General features: G+C 43.3%; 3 protein-coding genes across 3 annotated transcripts; all 3 read right to left on the reverse strand.

The window, feature by feature from the left end:
- Positions 1 to 1,903: 1,903 nt before the first annotated feature.
- On the reverse strand, positions 1,904 to 8,808 carry LOC105466998 (protocadherin beta-11). Its single transcript, XM_011716274.3, has one exon. It carries the CDS (start codon positions 4,443 to 4,445, stop codon positions 2,052 to 2,054), a length of 2,394 nt encoding a protein of 797 aa, XP_011714576.1. The 5' UTR covers positions 4,446 to 8,808; the 3' UTR covers positions 1,904 to 2,051.
- Positions 8,809 to 8,894: 86 nt separating this feature from the next.
- Positions 8,895 to 12,867, reverse strand: LOC112424101 (protocadherin beta 10). The gene has a single exon (XM_024788252.2). The coding sequence runs from the start codon at positions 12,008 to 12,010 to the stop codon at positions 9,578 to 9,580; it is 2,433 nt and encodes an 810-aa protein (XP_024644020.2). The 5' UTR covers positions 12,011 to 12,867; the 3' UTR covers positions 8,895 to 9,577.
- Positions 12,868 to 13,037: 170 nt separating this feature from the next.
- On the reverse strand, positions 13,038 to 16,774 carry LOC105467244 (protocadherin beta-16). The gene has a single exon (XM_024788253.2). The coding sequence runs from the start codon at positions 16,772 to 16,774 to the stop codon at positions 14,444 to 14,446; it is 2,331 nt and encodes a 776-aa protein (XP_024644021.2). The 3' UTR covers positions 13,038 to 14,443.
- Between the last annotated feature and the right edge of the window lie 508 nt (positions 16,775 to 17,282).

Consider the following 17,282-nt stretch of genomic DNA (forward strand, 5'->3'; position numbering starts at 1 on the left):
GCTCTCAAAAAGTTTTACTTCCTCTGTATCCATTTTTATGAAGGTACTGAGAGATGTGCATCAACAAAATAAGAGAGTAAACTAAGAAAGAAGAATATACTGGATCTTATAAAAGAAGACCAATAAAGAAAAATATTTTTTAAAGTCCTAGGGTGACAGCCTATAGAGCAACCAGTATGAATGAAGTAGAGATCTGGGTGAAAGATCACCAAGAAATAAAAATAATTGATGGGTATCGGATACATTTGAATATTTTGAGAAGAAAGAGATTCAAATTAGAGAATGTAAAGAAACTAATATTAGTAAATGGAAAATTAGGTAAGTACAAAACAATTTTCAGTTCTAGGAAAAATGTTTCTCGAGAAAGGAAATTTAATCACACTACACTAATGTATATTTTGAAGAAACCTTAGCAATATGAACACTATTAGTTTAACTTAAAAAAAACTGTAGGCTGGGCACGGTGGCTCACGCCTGTAATCTCAACACTTTGGGAGGCTGAGGTGGGTGGATCACCTGGGGTCAGGAGTTCAAGACGAGCCTGACCAACATGGTGAAACCCCATCTCTACTAAAACTACAAAACTTAGCCAGGTGTGGTGGTGGGTGCCTGTAATCCCAGCTACTCAGGAGGCTGAGGCAGGAGAACCACTTGAACCCGGGAGGCAGAGGTTACAGTGAGGTGAGATCACACCACTGTACTCCAATCTGGGCTACAGAGTAAGACTCTGCCAAAAACAACAACAACAACAACAACAACAACAACAACAACAACTGTAACAATTTTATTGGGAGAGTAGGAGAAAGGGAATGTGCAGTGCTTATATTGGTTTACATTAGTTGGAAAGAAAGTTAAATCATTTTTTAAAATCCATAGCAAGAAGTGATTAAAATGTAAAATGGAGTTGCAAGATTTAACAGCGAAAACATATCATTTAGAAGTATTGAGGTAATTCTAGAAGAAGCCACTCAATAGAAGGAGTCTGGAAATTAAAGAAAATACTGGTTTTTTTCTTTTCTTTCTTTTTTTTTTTTTTTTTTTTTTTTGAGACCCCGCCATTGCACTCCAGCCTGGGTGACAAGAGCGAAACATTGTCTCAAAAAACAAAACAAAACGAAACAAAACACCCAAGAGAAAAATCAAAGTCAGTGTTCTAGAGTGAGAAATAATAATCAATAAATTACTGTACACTTGGAAAGGATTAAAACCTTAAAATTATTTATTAGAAATGGATTAACTACCTGTTACTTAATATAAAAAGGATTTACAATGTTATTCACAATGATATGCAATAAGTGAAAATTGAAAATAGCCTGGCCGCCTGTAATCCCAGCACTTTGGGAGGCTGAGGGGAGTGCATCGCTTGAGCTCAGAAGTTAAAGACCAGCCTAAGAAATGTTGTGACGATCCGTTTCTACAAAAAATACAGAAAGTAACCGGCACAGTGGCGCACACCTGTAGTCCTAGCTACTTGGAGGCTGAGGTGAGCTGACCGCTTGAGCCCAGGAGGCAGAGGTTGCAGTGAGCTGAGATCCTGCCACTGACCTCCAGTCTGGGTGGCTTAGGACTCTGTATTTAAAAAAAAAAAAAAAAAAAAAAAATGCTGGGTGCGCAGTGGCTCACGCCTGTATTCCCAGCACCTTGGGAGGCCAAGGCGGGTGGATCATGAGGTCAAGAGTTTGAGACTTGCCTGGCCAACATGGTGAAACCCCAAGTCTACTAAAGATTAAAAAAAAAAAAAAATTTTAGCCGGGCGTGGTGGTGGGCGCCTGTAATGCCAGCTACTCGGGAGGCTGAGGCAGGAGAACTGCTTGAACCCGAAAGGCGGAGGTTGCAGTGAGCTGAGATCACACCACTGCACTCCAGCCAGGGTGACAGAACGAGACTAGGTCAAAAAAAAAAAAAAAAAAAAAAAAAGTGGGGAAAGAAAAGAAAAAATTAAAAATACGATTAGTTGTATTGCATAATAATGTAACTAGTTTTAAATTAAATAATATTGATATGGTTCTATAAAACTAAAAATGTACATGAAAATGTAAATAGTATTCTTACTAAAAATTAAATTCAAAGCTATTTCGAAAGGTGGGGTTTTCTTCACTATTCTTCCCAGGACCTTTTGCCTGGATATTAGGGATAATCGGTTTTAGGAACTTGAATTCATTTGTCCCGGAGCCTCCTGTCAGACACACCTCATACTGGTAGCTCTGGGACAGGGTCCCAGTGCCGCTCATGTCCACCAGATGCCCTGGAAAGGGGCCCTCGGGCACCGAGCAGCGACCCACAGAGGCCGCCCTGCTCCTCCTGCACAGCCGCACCGCCACGAACAGGAGCACCGACAAGAGGAAAAGCGAAGACACCGAGGCCAACGCCACCACCAGGTAGACGGTGAGCGAGTCGGCCTGGGCCTGGGCCGGCGCCGCCTCTGGGAGAGGCAGGTAGGGCTGGGAGAAGCCGTCCACCAGGAGCACTTGCAACGTGGTGGTGGCCGAGCGCGGAGGCTCGCCATTGTCCTTGACCAGCACCACCAGCCTATGCTTGACTGCGTCGCGCTCGCTCAGCAGCCTGGCGGTGCGCACCTCGCCATTGTGCGCCCACACACCGAACAGCCCGGGCTCCGTGGCCTTGAGCAGCTGGTACGACAGCCAGGCGTTCTGGCCCGAGTCGCCGTCCACCGCCACCACCTTGGTCACCAGGTAGCCCGGCTCGGCAGCACGGGGCACCAGCTCTGTGCAGGGCGCGGAGCCGTTCTGCAGCGGGTACAGCACGAAGGGCGAGTTGTCGTTGGTGTCCAGCACCAGCACGCGCACCAGCGCCTCGCTGCTCAGCGCCGGGGAGCCGCGGTCCGTGGAGCCCACGCGGAACTCGAAGGCCTGCAGGGCCTCGTAGTCCAGCGACCTGAGGGCAAACAGGTGGCCATTGTCTGTGTTGATGGAGACCAGGGAGGCGAGGGGCAAGTGCGGGTCCTGGGGCAGCAGCAGCGAGTAGGTGACCTGGGCATTGGTGCCCGAGTCTCTATCTGTGGCGCTGACGCTGCCGATGTGCAGGGCGGGGCTGTTGTTCTCGCGGACGAACAAGGTGTAGGAGGTTTGGGTGAAGGTGGGGGAGTTGTCATTGATGTCGGAGACCAACACAGTTATGTTGTACTCCGTTTTCAGCCTGGGTATCCCCAAGTCAGTGACGGTGATGGTGATTCTGTACTCGGCTGTGCTCTCTCTGTCCAGTGGTCTCTCTGTTTCCAACGTGTAATAATTCTCAACTGAAGATTTTAGCACGAATGGGAGGTCTTCCGGGATGGAACAAACAATTCTTCCGTTGTCCCCAGAGTCTATATCTTGGATACTAAAAACCATAACCACGGTCTCTGGCGCATTTTCTGGGATTGGACTGGTAATTGATGACACAGTGATTTCAGGAGCATTGTCATTTACATCCATCACCTGAATTCTGACTGTAGATTTTCCAAAAAGTCCTCCCCCATCTGTGGCTTGAATGATTATTGAGTATGATTCAATCGTTTCAAAATCCAACGGTGCTGTTAAAGTAATGTCTCCAGACTTTTGATTAATTTCAAATGTCTTGCGAATATCTTCTGAAGCATGGGATAAAGTGTAGCATATTTCACCATTTGTTCCAGAGTCTAAATCCCAAGCTGAGACAGTCAAAACCAGTGAGCCAAGGATGCTATTCTCTGGAATCTTCACCTCATAAAAAGCCTGCTCAAATTCAGGGGAGTTGTCATTAATGTCCACAACCACCACTTTGACCAAGGCAGTTCCAGACCTGGGAGGGGACCCGCCATCCAGAGCAGTGAGGATGAAACTGAGCTCCGGGCGCTCTTCATAATCCAGTGCCCTGTCCAGAACTAACTCGGGGTATTTCCTATTGTCTGGATTGACTCTCATTTTAATGTGAAAATGAGAGTTGGGGCTTATTGTGTAGCTTTTTACAGCATTGATTCCTACATCTAAATCCTTCGCACTTTCTAGTAAGAACACAGCACCAACAGGACTGTTCTCTGGGATTTCTAGGAGCATTTGTTTTTCCAAGAAGATGGGAGAGTGATCATTTATATCCCTGACCTGAAGCTCAATTTGTAAAAACTGCGTGGGGTTTTTCATTAACACCTGGAAATGTAGCACACAAGGCTGAATGGAACCGCAGAGCTCCTCCCTGTCTAGTGTTTCGCTTAAGAGCAAATCCCCAGTGTTTATGTCCAGCTGCAAACGCTGTTTCTTATCATTAGAGACCACCTGAGCCCCCCGTGAGGACAGTTCTCTCACCTTCAGCCCCAGGTCCTTTGCCAGATTGCCTACAAAACTCCCGCTCTGCATTTCCTCTGCCACGGAAAAGCTCCCAGGTTCAGAGCCCACCTGAGACATTCCCAGCAAAACAAAGAGAAGCAGGACTTGCCTTATCTGCTGAGTGCATGCTCTTCCGTTCTCCATAGCTCCTTTCTTGTAGGCTTCTTGAAGAATGGCTTCAGTTCTGGGGAATGTGTCTCTGACTTGTCCACCAAATCCTCTATGGTCTAAGGATTTTAACCCTGTTGAATGGCTTCTAAGTCACCCTCTTGAAGGCTTGTTCTTTCTGTCTTCTGCTTCTCTGTGTGCACTGGTTATCAGTGTTCACAACACCATCCGATCAATTTACTTTTCACGATGTTATCCTGCAGCGCCACCAAGTGTCTCCATAGATTTTCACAGTTTGGTGGAAGCTACGTAAATTCCATTCACTTACATGTCCTCCGGAAACAAACATTGTTTTATTCATCGTGTTCAAGTGATTACAAATATATTGCATCTTCTATAATAATTATTTCATATTCTCTTTAGTTTGATATGCTGTTAATATTCATCTTAAAGCATTTACCTTTCCCTACTCTCCACACAGCCAAACATGCTTAGTTGTGGTGAATACAGAAATACAAGATGTGATTCCTGGACCCCAGTGGTTTGTAATCTTTCTGAGAAGATTGGAAACATAAAACAACAATAATATTATTAAGCTGTACAAAATTCTATCACTACTTGACTTTCCTTAGGTGGTAATGAAAATGCAAACTATACATGGGTCATTTTAGAAGTCCTCTCATATTTGATATGAAACTGGATTAACCATGAGATGGGACATACTTTGATAGTTATGATAGCACAAGAAGGCATTCATTTAGATTTCCTTGGTAGCAAAGAATTGTGAACTGCGAGAAAGCAAAGTAAGATATTGGGAGTAGAACACATTATGAGAATCCTTGATTTAGTTCCAGCTTCTCAAAAAATAATAAATGCACAAACATGTTCGTTTCATTTAAAGCAGGCTTATTTCTAAGACTGGCCTCCCTCAGTTTCCCAAGGTTTATTCCAGCAACAATTATGGCTATCTGCTTTGTTTTTCAGCTCAAGAAGCTGAAGAGATTTTCTTCCTCAATAATAGAACAAAATCTTAGCCTTCATTCTGATTAGCCCAATTGAGAGCACTTCAGCCTGTTACTGAAGAAATCAGTGTCTCAAGATGTATAGGATTAAAGGTAGAGATTGTAGTCCCAGAATCTAAAGACTCCATCTTTGGCCCTTTGTTTTAATCCAGTCAGAAATTGCCCCTTAAACGTGAGGTGGTTTCAATCCTAGCCGAAGTGCATGGCTGCTACATAATGAGGGAGATGGTTGGAATAGGTGCTTGGAACCTGCCAATGGTATCCACTATTAGACATCTCAAAATACTCTGAAGAATGTAGGATATCTAAGAAGTCTGCATTTTTTAAAAAATGCTAATTTCAAATTACATTCGTAAAAATGTGAACTAGACACATGGTTGAAAAATTATCAGTGCAGAAGAGTAGAAATTGAATAGTATGTGGATTGACTATACAATTATCCTTCCTTCTTCTTAACCTCCTCTAAAATGACAGAAAATTAACAAAAGGTATGAACTCACAAAGACTAAGAATACATAAGTGAATACACAAATTATCTGATGATAGGAAGCAGATGAAAGAACAATTAACAACAGTTCCAAGAAATGTCTAAAATAAAGTTCCTGCATTGGAGATACTAAAAATAAACTACTGGGTTTTCCCTGTATAATCCTAATAGGTACCAAACTTGGAGGACCCAGGTGTATAAGAAGGCTGAAGTCAAGTAAGGCCTTTAAAAAGAAGTTATCAGCTGAAAGTATGTATACTGGATAGTTGAATTCTGTGGTCTTTTCGCTGCCATACAGAGACTAGAAAATAACTGAGAGCCAGAGAATGGAAAGCTTATACTCTGGAGAAATTAGATTATATTCTGGAGAAATTATACTATCTCCAGTCTTGGAAACCCCAGGCAGAACTGAGTGAAAGTAGGAGGTATGAAACTAAAGATAAGGAGATTAGGCAAAACACTGCCTTCTGTATAGTGAGACTCCTCGCCATGACACTCTCAGATTGTAGGACACAAGATATATGCCTGACGTCTTCTCCATCAAACCCCAGAACATTGAATATTGTAGAATTCTATCCCGGGGAATATGAAAGGTGCAGATAAAGACTTATATGTACTGATATGTGGGGGTTTCCCAAGGTAACAGCTCTATCCTATCATGGTTACATTAGAGTGAAGCCCTGTCATCAATACTCATGAAGGGTTGACTGTCAGCATTTGCTGTGTCATCATTCATATATATAACAAGATAGCCAAAGATCACAAGACTTTTGAGAAAATGCTTACATGAAATAGAAAGACCAAAACTGTAATACTACCGCCACACACAAAAAGCAACAGGAGGCAGTAGATATAATTCAGAAAACAAAAGAAAGCCTTTTTTTTTTTTTTTTTTTTTTTTTGAGACGGAGTCTCGCTCTGTCGCCCAGGCTGGAGTGCAGTGGCGGAATCTCGGCTCACTGCAAGCTCCACCTCCCGGGTTTACGCCATTCTCCTGCCTCAGCCTTCCGAGTAGCTGGGACTACAGGCACCTGCCACCACGCCTGGCTAGATTTTTGGTTTTTTTAGTAGAGACGGGATTTCACCGTGTTAGCCAGGATGGTCTCGATCTCCTGACCTCATGATCCACCCGTCTCGGCCTCCCAAAGTGCTGGGATTACAGGCTTGAGCCACCGCGCCCGGCCAAAAAAGCCTTTTAAAATGTCTGATTAATATCCCCAGAGAAACAAAATGTAGAAAGAGCTAACACTTATTGACTTATTCTAAGTTCATTATTCTAGTGCCTCATATGTATTTACCTAGTTAATGTTAACAGTAACCCTATCAAGTACATATTCATATCTGGAAGACAAAGAATAGCTTAGGGCTTAAGTGCCCCTTACTAGCTATATAGCCTTAGGCAAATTCTTCCCTTTGATTCACTTGCAAGTTTAAAATAGGTATAATAATAACTCTTACTATATAATGTATTTTTAAAGAATAAATAGATTAATTATAGGTGAAAGAAGATTTACATTTGCAAATTTGTAATATGTCATGAAAAACCAAAAGAGTTCTTAAAAATAAATATTTGTTATCCAAAAAGAAAAACTTAAATATGAAGATTAGATGACTACATGAATTGTCTAATAAGTAGAACAAGAGATGGAAAAGAAGAAAAAAATTATAATTTAGAGTCTCAGAAAAATCAATGCAGGAGGTGCAATATTTAATGAGATTCTGGTTAAAGTGAGACTGTAGAAAACTCAATGGATAAATTATTACTAAAACATAACAAGAAAATTTCTCAGAACTTACAGTGAGAGTCTGTATGTTAACAGGGTATGCCTGCATGGCCAGATTAATAAATAGAATGCCTATATTAAGGTCTTTTCAGAATACCAGGAAAAAGTTTTTCAGGGCTTCCAGGGAAGGAGGTAAGAGAGAAGGAACAAAGAGAGGTGGAATCAAAATCAAGTCAGTCTTTTGAAAAGGAACTCGACATGCAATGAGTAAAAGAAACAGTTTCAGCTTTCAAAATCTGACGGAAAATTATTTTCAAACTAGAATTTTATACCCAGTCAAACTATCAAGCAAATGAAAACAAACAAAAAAGATGTCTTCACAATATAAGGAGACAATTTTAAAAAATCTTTTCTGCATTCATTTATATGAAGGCCTTGAGAGATGTGTGCCAGCTGAATAAGAGAGTAAACTAAGAAAGAAGAGTATACTGGACCTTGTAAAAGGAGACTCATGAAGGAAAGTACTGAAGGGTAAGAAGTCCCAGGGTAACAGTCTATAGATGAACCAGTCTAAATGAAACAGAGGAAATTCAGGTTGAAAGAGCTCCTGAAAATAAATGTCATTGACAGAGTATCTTAAAAATTGGAATATTTTTAAGGAGAAAATACATTCAAATGAAAGATATGGAAAAAAAACAATAGAAGTACATAGAAAATAATGCAAGTATGAGATAACAATTATGAACTCTAGGAACCATACTTTTCAAGTAAGGAAATTTAATTATAGTACAGTACACAAATGCATATTCTGAAGCACACAGCAATATAGATACTAACTACTAATTTAACTAAGAAACTGTGGCATCTATATTGGGAGAATAGGAGAAAAACAATTTGCAATGTTTGTATATGTTTGCTAGTTTGGAAATAAGAAAGCTAAATGCTTTTCTATTATAGAAAGAAATGGTTCAAATACAAAACAATATCAAGATATAGTAGTATAAACATATTATTTATAAATATTGAGATCAAGTCAAGAAGAAACCACACTGTGGTAAGGGACTGGCAGAACAGCTAATTTAGAAAACTATAAAATGTTAGTTATATATAGTATATATTTAACATATAGTAATATAAAAAACTAATGAAACTTGTTTTTCGTTCTAACCCTTAGTTCCTCTTTATTATTAAAAATTTGGTATTTAAAATAAATTTGCAACATAAAAATGAATATCTCCAGCAATCTCAAACACAAATTTTAAAATGTTTTATTTGTATTTATTTTCATGCAGATTGTAATTTTATTTCAATTACAAGGCATAGTCTGTTTTATACATCAGCAAAAGTTAACATAAGAAAATATTGGCCAAGTGAAAGTAGCATGCTTAAACATAAAATAATAAGTATATAAACTAAGGGTATTATTGATGTTCAATATTGCTCACAATATGCTTTGTTTCATTTTGTCATGAGCATAGTAGTAGAGAAATATTTCTTTTTAAATACATGATTTAGAAATAAATGACATGGTTTTCAAACACGAATATATAGAATGTTAGAATGAGTTTGGAAATGTAGATATGCCTTAAATAGAGCAAGTACACTATAGACAGAAGCGATTAGAATCATGGGATGCAAGCTCTGAAATGAATCAAAACTTCAGATTTTTGTGATGAGATATAATAGTAATTAATTCCTTGGGCAGTTGGAAAGAATTAAAATCTTAACACTATCATTTAGAAAATATACTAATTACCTTAAACCTAGTTGTTATTAATGCAAAAAAAAAAGATGAAACATTGTAAAATCACAGAGATATACTACTGGAAAATAATGCTTGAAGTTGCATAATAACTTAAATTTGAGATTTAAAAGTAAACTAATGGAAACATGGCTATGCAACACACCAAAAGTACATGAAACTAAAAACAGACTTTACTGAATATTAAATCCAAAGCTATTTCGGAAGGTGGAATTTTGTTCACCTTTCCTCCCAGGGCCCTGTGTCTGAATATCCGAAATAATTGGTTTCAAGAACTTGAATTCACTGGTTCCGGGGCCTCCCGTCAGACACACCTCATACTGGTAGCTCTGGGACAGGGTCCCAGCTCCGCTCACGTCCACCAGATGCCCTGGAAAGGTGCCCTCGGGCACCGAGCAGCGACCCACAGAGGCCGCCCTGCTCCTCCTGCACAGCCGCACCGCCACGAACAGGAGCACCGACAAGAGGAACAGCGAAGACACCGAGGCCAACGCCACCACCAGGTAGACGGTGAGCGAGTCGGCCTCGGCCTGGGCCGGCGCCGCCTCTGGGAGAGGCAGGTAGGGCTGCGAGAAGCCGTCCACCAGCAGCACGTGCAGCGTGGCGGTGGCTGAGCGCGGAGGCTCGCCATTGTCCTTGACCAGCACCACCAGCCTATGCTTGGCCGCGTCGCGCTCGCTCAGCAGCCTGGCGGTGTGAACCTCGCCATTGTGCGCCCACACACCGAACAGCCCGGGCTCCGTGGCCTTGAGCAGCTGGTACGACAGCCAGGCGTTCTGGCCCGAGTCGCCGTCCACCGCCACCACCTTGGTCACCAGGTAGCCTGGTTCGGCCGCCCGGGGCACCAGCTCTGTGCAGGGCGCGGAGCCGTTCTGCAGAGGGTACAGCACGAAAGGCGAGTTGTCGTTGGCGTCCAGCACCAGCACGCGCACCAGTGCCTCGCTGCTCAGCGCCGGGGAGCCGCGGTCTGTGGCGCCTACGCGGAACTCGAACGCCTGCAGGGCCTCGTAGTCCAGCGACCTGAGGGCGAACAGGTGACCGTTGTCCGCGTTGATGGAGACTAGGGAGGGTAGGGGCAGGTGCGGGTCCTGGGGCGGCAATAACGAGTAGGTGACCTGGGCGTTGGTGCCTGAGTCTCTGTCTGTGGCGCTGACACTGCCGATGTGCAGGGCGGGGCTGTTGTTCTCGCGGACGAACAGGGTGTAGGAGGTTTGGGTGAAGGCGGGGGCGTTGTCATTGACGTCGGAGACCAGCACAGTTATGTTGTGCTCGGTTTTCAGCCTGGGTGTCCCCAAGTCAGTGATGGTGATAGTGATGTTGTACTCAGCTCTGCTCTCTCTGTCCAGCGCGCCTTCTGTCATTAGGATGTAAAAATTATCCACAGAAGGTTTTAGTAGGAATGGCAGATTCTCTTGAATGTAGCAAACCATCTTTCCATTTTCTCCAGAGTCTCTGTCATTAATCTTAAAAACAGCCAGTACCGTCTCAGGAGAATTCTCAGCAACAGAGTTGGAAAGTGATGATATAATGAGTTCAGGGGCATTGTCATTGGTGTCCAATACTTCCACCAAAACCCTACATATTGCAGAAAGGCCTCCACCGTCCATTGCCTGTATATTTATTTTATAAGAATTTACTAACTCATAATCAAGCAATTCTCTGAGAAAGATTTCCCCAGAAAAAGGATTGATTTGAAAGGTTGTTCGAATATTTTCTGAGGCATCAAAAAATGAATAGGATACTTCCGCGTTAACTCCAGAGTCTATATCTTCTGCCGATACCTTAACAATAAGGAACCCAATGGGGCTGTTTTCTGGAGCCTGGGTCTCATACAGAGCCTGGGCAAACTGTGGGGCATTGTCATTGACGTCCAAGACCACAATGCCTATAGTGGAGGTACCAGACCTGGGTGGAGACCCACCATCCAGCGCTGTGAGGGTTAAGCTGAGCTCTCCCTGCTCCTCCCGATCCAGTGCTTTGTCCAACACTAGCTCTGGATATATCATGCCTTCATCACTGCCACCAATTTTAACATGGAAAAAAGAGTTGGGGCTGATCGTGTAGTTTTGGATACCGTTAGGTCCTCCATCTGGATCCTGTGCTCTTTCTAGTCGAAACGCTGTCCCTTCAGCAGTATTTTCTGATATTTTTAAGACTGTTTCTTTGTCCTGAAACACTGGCGAGTGATCATTTATATCCCTGACTCTCAGCTCAACCCGGTAAATCTGAAAGGGATCATCCATTAAAATTTGGAAATACAGCATACAGGGCTCTTTAGGGCCACACAGCTTCTCTCGGTCCAGTTTCTCATTTGTGAGCAAATTCCCAGTGTGTGAATCCAGGAGCAGGTATTGTTTGTTATCATCGGAAACCACCCTGGTTCCCCTTGCAGCCAGCTCCCCCTCTGCTAGTCCCAGATCTTTTGCCAGATTGACCACAAAGGATCCTCTGTCTGTTTCCTCAGTCACCGAATAACGTCTAAACCCAGAACCTGCCAAGGACACTCCCCAAAAAAGAAAAAGAAACAGGACTTGCCTTTGTCTTGGGAAGCTGAATCCCCTGGCCTCCATAGCTGCTTCTTTCCTCAATGTCAGTCTCAATCGCATTGCCCCAGCACAAATAGCAATCGCAAACCCAGACTTATGTGTAGCAGAGATCTAGGGTTTTTAATTTTTCCTTTCCCAATCGGGGGCTCGACAGCTTTTCTTCTCAGCCCATCTGTCTCGATATTTCCTTTTTGTCAAGGACTTCCGTAGCAGGCTGGTCAATTTTGTTCCTCCATCTCTTTAGCCTGCAGCGCCACCTTGTGGCTCCCAATACAGTCAAATGGCTATGCCCAATTTTTGTGTTTGTCTACATAAAAATTCTTCATTGCTTCATGAGAAAAGTTAAAAATTGAACAGTTGAAAAAATGTTTCTAGTAGTAACCCTGTTCAATTCTGTGTTACATTTAGCTGTGTACTAGGCCTTTCGCCTCTGACACAACTCTTATGCAAACAAAGGGAAAATTGTGGGTGCCTTCTGGAACCACCAAAACAACCGATTTCTCTTTCCCCAAAACTTTGAGCATAGGAACACCAAAAATTAGCATCAACAAAAATCTTGTTTCACATCTTCTTCAACAAATTTCTTCAAGATCTCATTACATTGCCTAACTAGAATCACTGCTCTGTAGTCCAGAACCAAGCATTTAGGCTGTCTCTCCACTGTGCTTCTCTAAAACTTATGTATACAACTATGCTTACTCTATAAATATTATTGCTTTCTGTTTCAGGCCAATTTGCCCCCTCATCAATGTGTGAACTACTTGAGAACAACTGTCTTAGTCATCTTTGGTTGGCAAATTAGCCACTCACTAAATGCTTGCTATATTAAGGCGTGCATAAAATAAACTCTAGTAAGACGTGAAACAATATTCAGTGCCTTTCAAACTCTGCTATTTGAAAATTATTTTCTTTAATTTGTTCATACTTTGCAATTTTTTTTCTTATATTAGCTTTAAAATAACTTGCAGAGTTAAAGAAGGGACTGGCTTTTATTTTCAGGTCCCTTTTAATGAAAATCTAGTAGGCCCTAATTTCTCTGAACCAAATAAGGGGAGGTAAAGAACAGATCAAACTAACACTTATCCTAACACTATTGAAAGTGAGAACAAATTATTAAATCTGACTCACACAGAATTTTATTCGAAGGGCTAATATCTAGAAAGAAACTCAATTTTTCACATAATAAGTAAGAAATACAGATTAAACATAGGGATGTTTTACAGAGAAAGGGCTAGATACCACCAATATATACTATGATGAATATACAAGCCAAACCATATAAATGTCTCCTTGATAAGTTGCTTTTTTTCCAACTTAATGAGACTGAGTTGTTAGCCTTTAAAAATATAACAGGGACCTTCGATTTTTTAATTCAGAAATAGAAACAATAAATTATTAAATATTTTTACATAATACCTTTGCCTTTTGGCTACAAACACAAACACATTTGCACATACTCAATGTCTTACAATGGCTTCTCTTTTTATTTTTAGATAAGGCTGGTTAAAGATTTCTCATATCACAACAGGAATATTATATATTATTTAGGTTGATATCAATACAGGGAAAATTGAACATTTTTGCAAAAGGTAACTTTACGAGACTCCATCTCAAAAAAAAACATAAAACTTTGGATGGGCACATTGGCTCATGCCTGTAATCCCAGAATTTTGGGAGGCTGAGGAAGGAGGATGGCTTGAGCCCAGGAGTTCAAGATCAGCCTGGACAACCTGGCCAAATCCCATCTCTGCAAAAGATTAGCCAGGCATGGTGGCACGCACCTGTAGTCCAAGCTACTTGGGAGGCTAAGGTGGGAGGATCCCTTGAGCCCAGGAGGCAGAGGTTGCAGTGAGTCAAGATTGTGCCACTGAACTCCAGCCTGGGTGACAGAGTAAGACCATGTCTCAGGAAAGAAGGAAGGAAGGAAGGAAGGAAGGAAGGAAGGAAGGAAGGAAGGAAGGAGGGAGGGAAGGAAGGAGGGAAGGAAGGAACTTTAAAAAGTATTATAATGAAAATTTAGCTTGAACCCAACAAGAATACCAATTTTGAAAGGAAAATAGACAAAAGAAATGTAACATAGGAAATATGCCTAATACATGCAACAGGTTATTTTAATACTTGAGGTTCTAGGAAACTGAAAACTAACATGAAAAATGGAGCAAAAAATGAATAGGAAGTAAATAAAATAAAAAGACAGAAAAATTTTAAATTATATCAATTTTGAAGATAAAGTCTATTTTGTTAATTGGGATTCCATATGCAACACCTCTTTGGGGTAAATATAAGGAAAAGAGAAACTGAAATTAACAATATAATTTGAACTAACAATCAATCAGAGAAAAATAACACCTTATTGGTGGTGGTGAGCATGAACAATTTAATCAACAAGACAATCTTAAGAAGTTAAATAATTTATCAAATGGGTTCCTATCAAGAATTAAATCCAAAGCTATTGTGAAGGGTGGAATAGTAATCTATTTCTTTCCCAGTGCCCTAAGGAGGGAAGTTGGGGATAATCGGATTCAGGAACTTGAACTCATTTGCTTCTGAGCCTCCTGTCAGACACACTTCGTACTGGTAGCTCTGGGATAGGGTCCCGGTGCCGCTCACGTCCACCAGATGCCCTGGAAAGGGGCTCTCGGGCACCGTGCAGCGACCCACTGAGGCCGCCCTGCTCCTTCTGCACAGTCTCACTGCCACGAACAGGAGCACCGAGAAGAGGAAGAGCGAAGACACCGAGGCCAACGCCACCACCAGGTAGATCGTGAGCCAGTCGTCCTGGGCCTGGGCGGGGGCCGCCTCCGGGAGTGGTAGATAGGGCTGGGAGAAGCCATCCACCAGGAGCACATGCAGAGTGGCGGTGGCCGAGTGCGGAGGCTCGCCATTGTCCTTGACCAGCACCACCAGCCTGTGCTTGGTCGCGTCGCGCTCGCTCAGCAGCCTGGCGGTGCGCACCTCGCCATTGTGCGCCCACACACCGAACAGCCCGGGCTCCGTGGCCTTGAGCAGCTGGTACGACAGCCAGGCGTTCTGGCCCGAGTCGCCGTCCACCGCCACCACCTTGGTCACCAGGTAGCCCGGCTGGGCCGCCCGGGGCACCAGCTCGGTGCAGGGCGCGGAGCCGTTTTGCAGCGGGTACAGCACGAAGGGCGAGTTGTCGTTGGCGTCCAGCACCAGCACGCGCACCAGCGCCTCGCTGCTCAGCTCCGGGGACCCGCGGTCTGTGGCGCCCACGTGGAACTCGAACGCCTGCAGGGCCTCGTAGTCCAGCGACCTGAGGGCGAACAGGTGGCCGTTGTCCGCGTTGATGGAGACCAGGGAGGAGAGGGGCAGGTGCGGGTCCTGGGGCGGCAGCAGCGAGTAGGTGACCTGGGCGTTGGTGCCTGAGTCTCTGTCTGTGGCGCTGACACTGCCGATGTGCAGGGCGGGGCTGTTGTTTTCGCGGACGAAGAGGGTGTAGAAGGTTTGGGTGAAAGCGGGGGCGTTATCATTAACATCTGATATCTGCACTGTTATGTTGTGCTCCGTTTTCAGCCTTGGAGTCCCCATATCTGTGACGGTAAGGGTGATATTATATTCAGCTCTTGCTTCTCTGTCGAGTGCTCTCTCTGTTACCAAGGTGTAAAAGTTCTTGACTGAAGGTTTTAGAAGAAAGGGAAGGTCTTCCTGGATGGAGGAAATCGTCTTCCCATTGTTTCCGGAGTCAGGATCTGAAACGCTGAAAACAGCAACTACAATCTCAGGCGAGTTCTCTGGGATGGGGCTGGTGAGTGCAGACATGGTCACCTGTGGGGGATTGTCATTCACGTCCACCACCTGCAGGAGAAGAGTGCACTTTCCTGAAAGACCTCCTCCATCTGTGGCTTTGATGTGCACTTCATAAGACGTAACCGCTTCGAAATCTACTTGTTTTCTCAGTCGAATTTCCCCTGTCATAGCATTTACCTCCAACGTTTTACTAATATCCTCTGAAGGCTGAAAGAGTGAGTATGATATTTTTCCGTTGGCTCCGCTGTCTAAATCCCTGGCAGAGACGGTGGCAACCAGGGAGCCAAGGGAGCTGTTCTCTGGAATCCGCACTTTGTAGATGGGCTGCTCAAACTCAGGAGCATTATCATTGATGTCCACCACTTCAATGTGAACCTGAGCAGTTCCAGATCGCGGTGGAGAGCCGCCATCCAGCGCTGTCAGGGTTAACCTTAGTTGAGGCTCCTCCTCCCGATCCAGCTCTTTATCCAATACTAGCTCAGGGTATTTCCTGCCATCAGTGCGTTCTTTGGTTAGAATCCCAAAATGGGAATTTGGGCTGATTTTATAGTTTTGAACATTATTGCTTCCTACGTCCGAGTCCAAAGCATGATACAGAGGAAACTCAGTTCCTAGAGGACTATTTTCCGGTATTTTTAGAATAATTTCCTTTTCAGTGAATATGGGAGAATGGTCATTTATATCTATCACCCTCAGTTCAGCCTGAAATATTTCTAAAGGTTTTTCCATTAACACTTGGAAATGTAGTATGCAAGGCTCAGTGGGACCGCATAGCTCCTCTCGATCTAGCTTCTCATTTATGAGCAGATCCCCAGTTTGAACCTTGAGCTGCAAATGCTGTTTGTTCCCCTGGGAAATGATCCTGGCCCTGCGGGTGGACATCTCTGTCAACCCCAACCCCAGGTCTTTTTCTAGATTTGCCACAAAAGAGCCTCTCTCCGTTTCTTCCACTACGGAATAGGACCCCAACTCGGCGCCAGCCCCAGACAAGCTCAGCAAAACAAAGAAAACAAGGACTTGCCTTTGTCTCCGACTGTGCATCCATCCAATCTCCATTGCTTTTTCTTGAAAAGTTGGTTCACAGAGGCTTCACGTGTCCCCAGGATCCTAGTAGCACGGTTTTGCAGTCCAGAATGTCAGAACCAAGCAGCCCAGTGGTGTCTTAAAGAGGTTTCACATTCGGGTTTGCTCTGGCTCCGCTATTCTTTTGTTTCCAGGCTTTGGGAAACGGTTTGCTGGATCCTGGAGCGGGATGGGCAATTCTATTTTCCATCATCTTAACCTGCAGCGCCACCACGCGTTCTCACTGAGTCATATTTTCTGGTTTGAAATTGGCGGCAAAATTATTTTAAACGTACTGAATAAGCTATGCAATACGAAACGCTGAGTCCTATTTTCATGTGTCTTTTGTGTGTACAGATGGAGCGCTGTGATGTTGTTGTACAGGGAGGAGTACAAGGAGCAAACAGTCACATGTTATTGACTGTTTAATGCTGTTGGGTTGTTAATGATTAAATAAAATGTTTAAATTGAAATTAACATTTAAGTTGAGAAGAAATATACA

The sequence above is a fragment of the Macaca nemestrina genome, chromosome 6 (genome assembly GCF_043159975.1).
Source record: "Macaca nemestrina isolate mMacNem1 chromosome 6, mMacNem.hap1, whole genome shotgun sequence".
In the NCBI taxonomy this organism is placed as follows: Eukaryota; Metazoa; Chordata; class Mammalia; order Primates; family Cercopithecidae; genus Macaca; species Macaca nemestrina.

Excerpts from the sequence above, each read along its gene's own strand:
- LOC105466998 (XM_011716274.3), bottom strand. The coding sequence starts at position 4,445 with ATGGAGAACGGAAGAGCATGCACTCAGCAGATAAGGCAAGTCCTGCTT.
- LOC112424101 (XM_024788252.2), bottom strand. The coding sequence starts at position 12,010 with ATGCGATTGAGACTGACATTGAGGAAAGAAGCAGCTATGGAGGCCAGG.
- LOC105467244 (XM_024788253.2), bottom strand. The coding sequence starts at position 16,774 with ATGGAGATTGGATGGATGCACAGTCGGAGACAAAGGCAAGTCCTTGTT.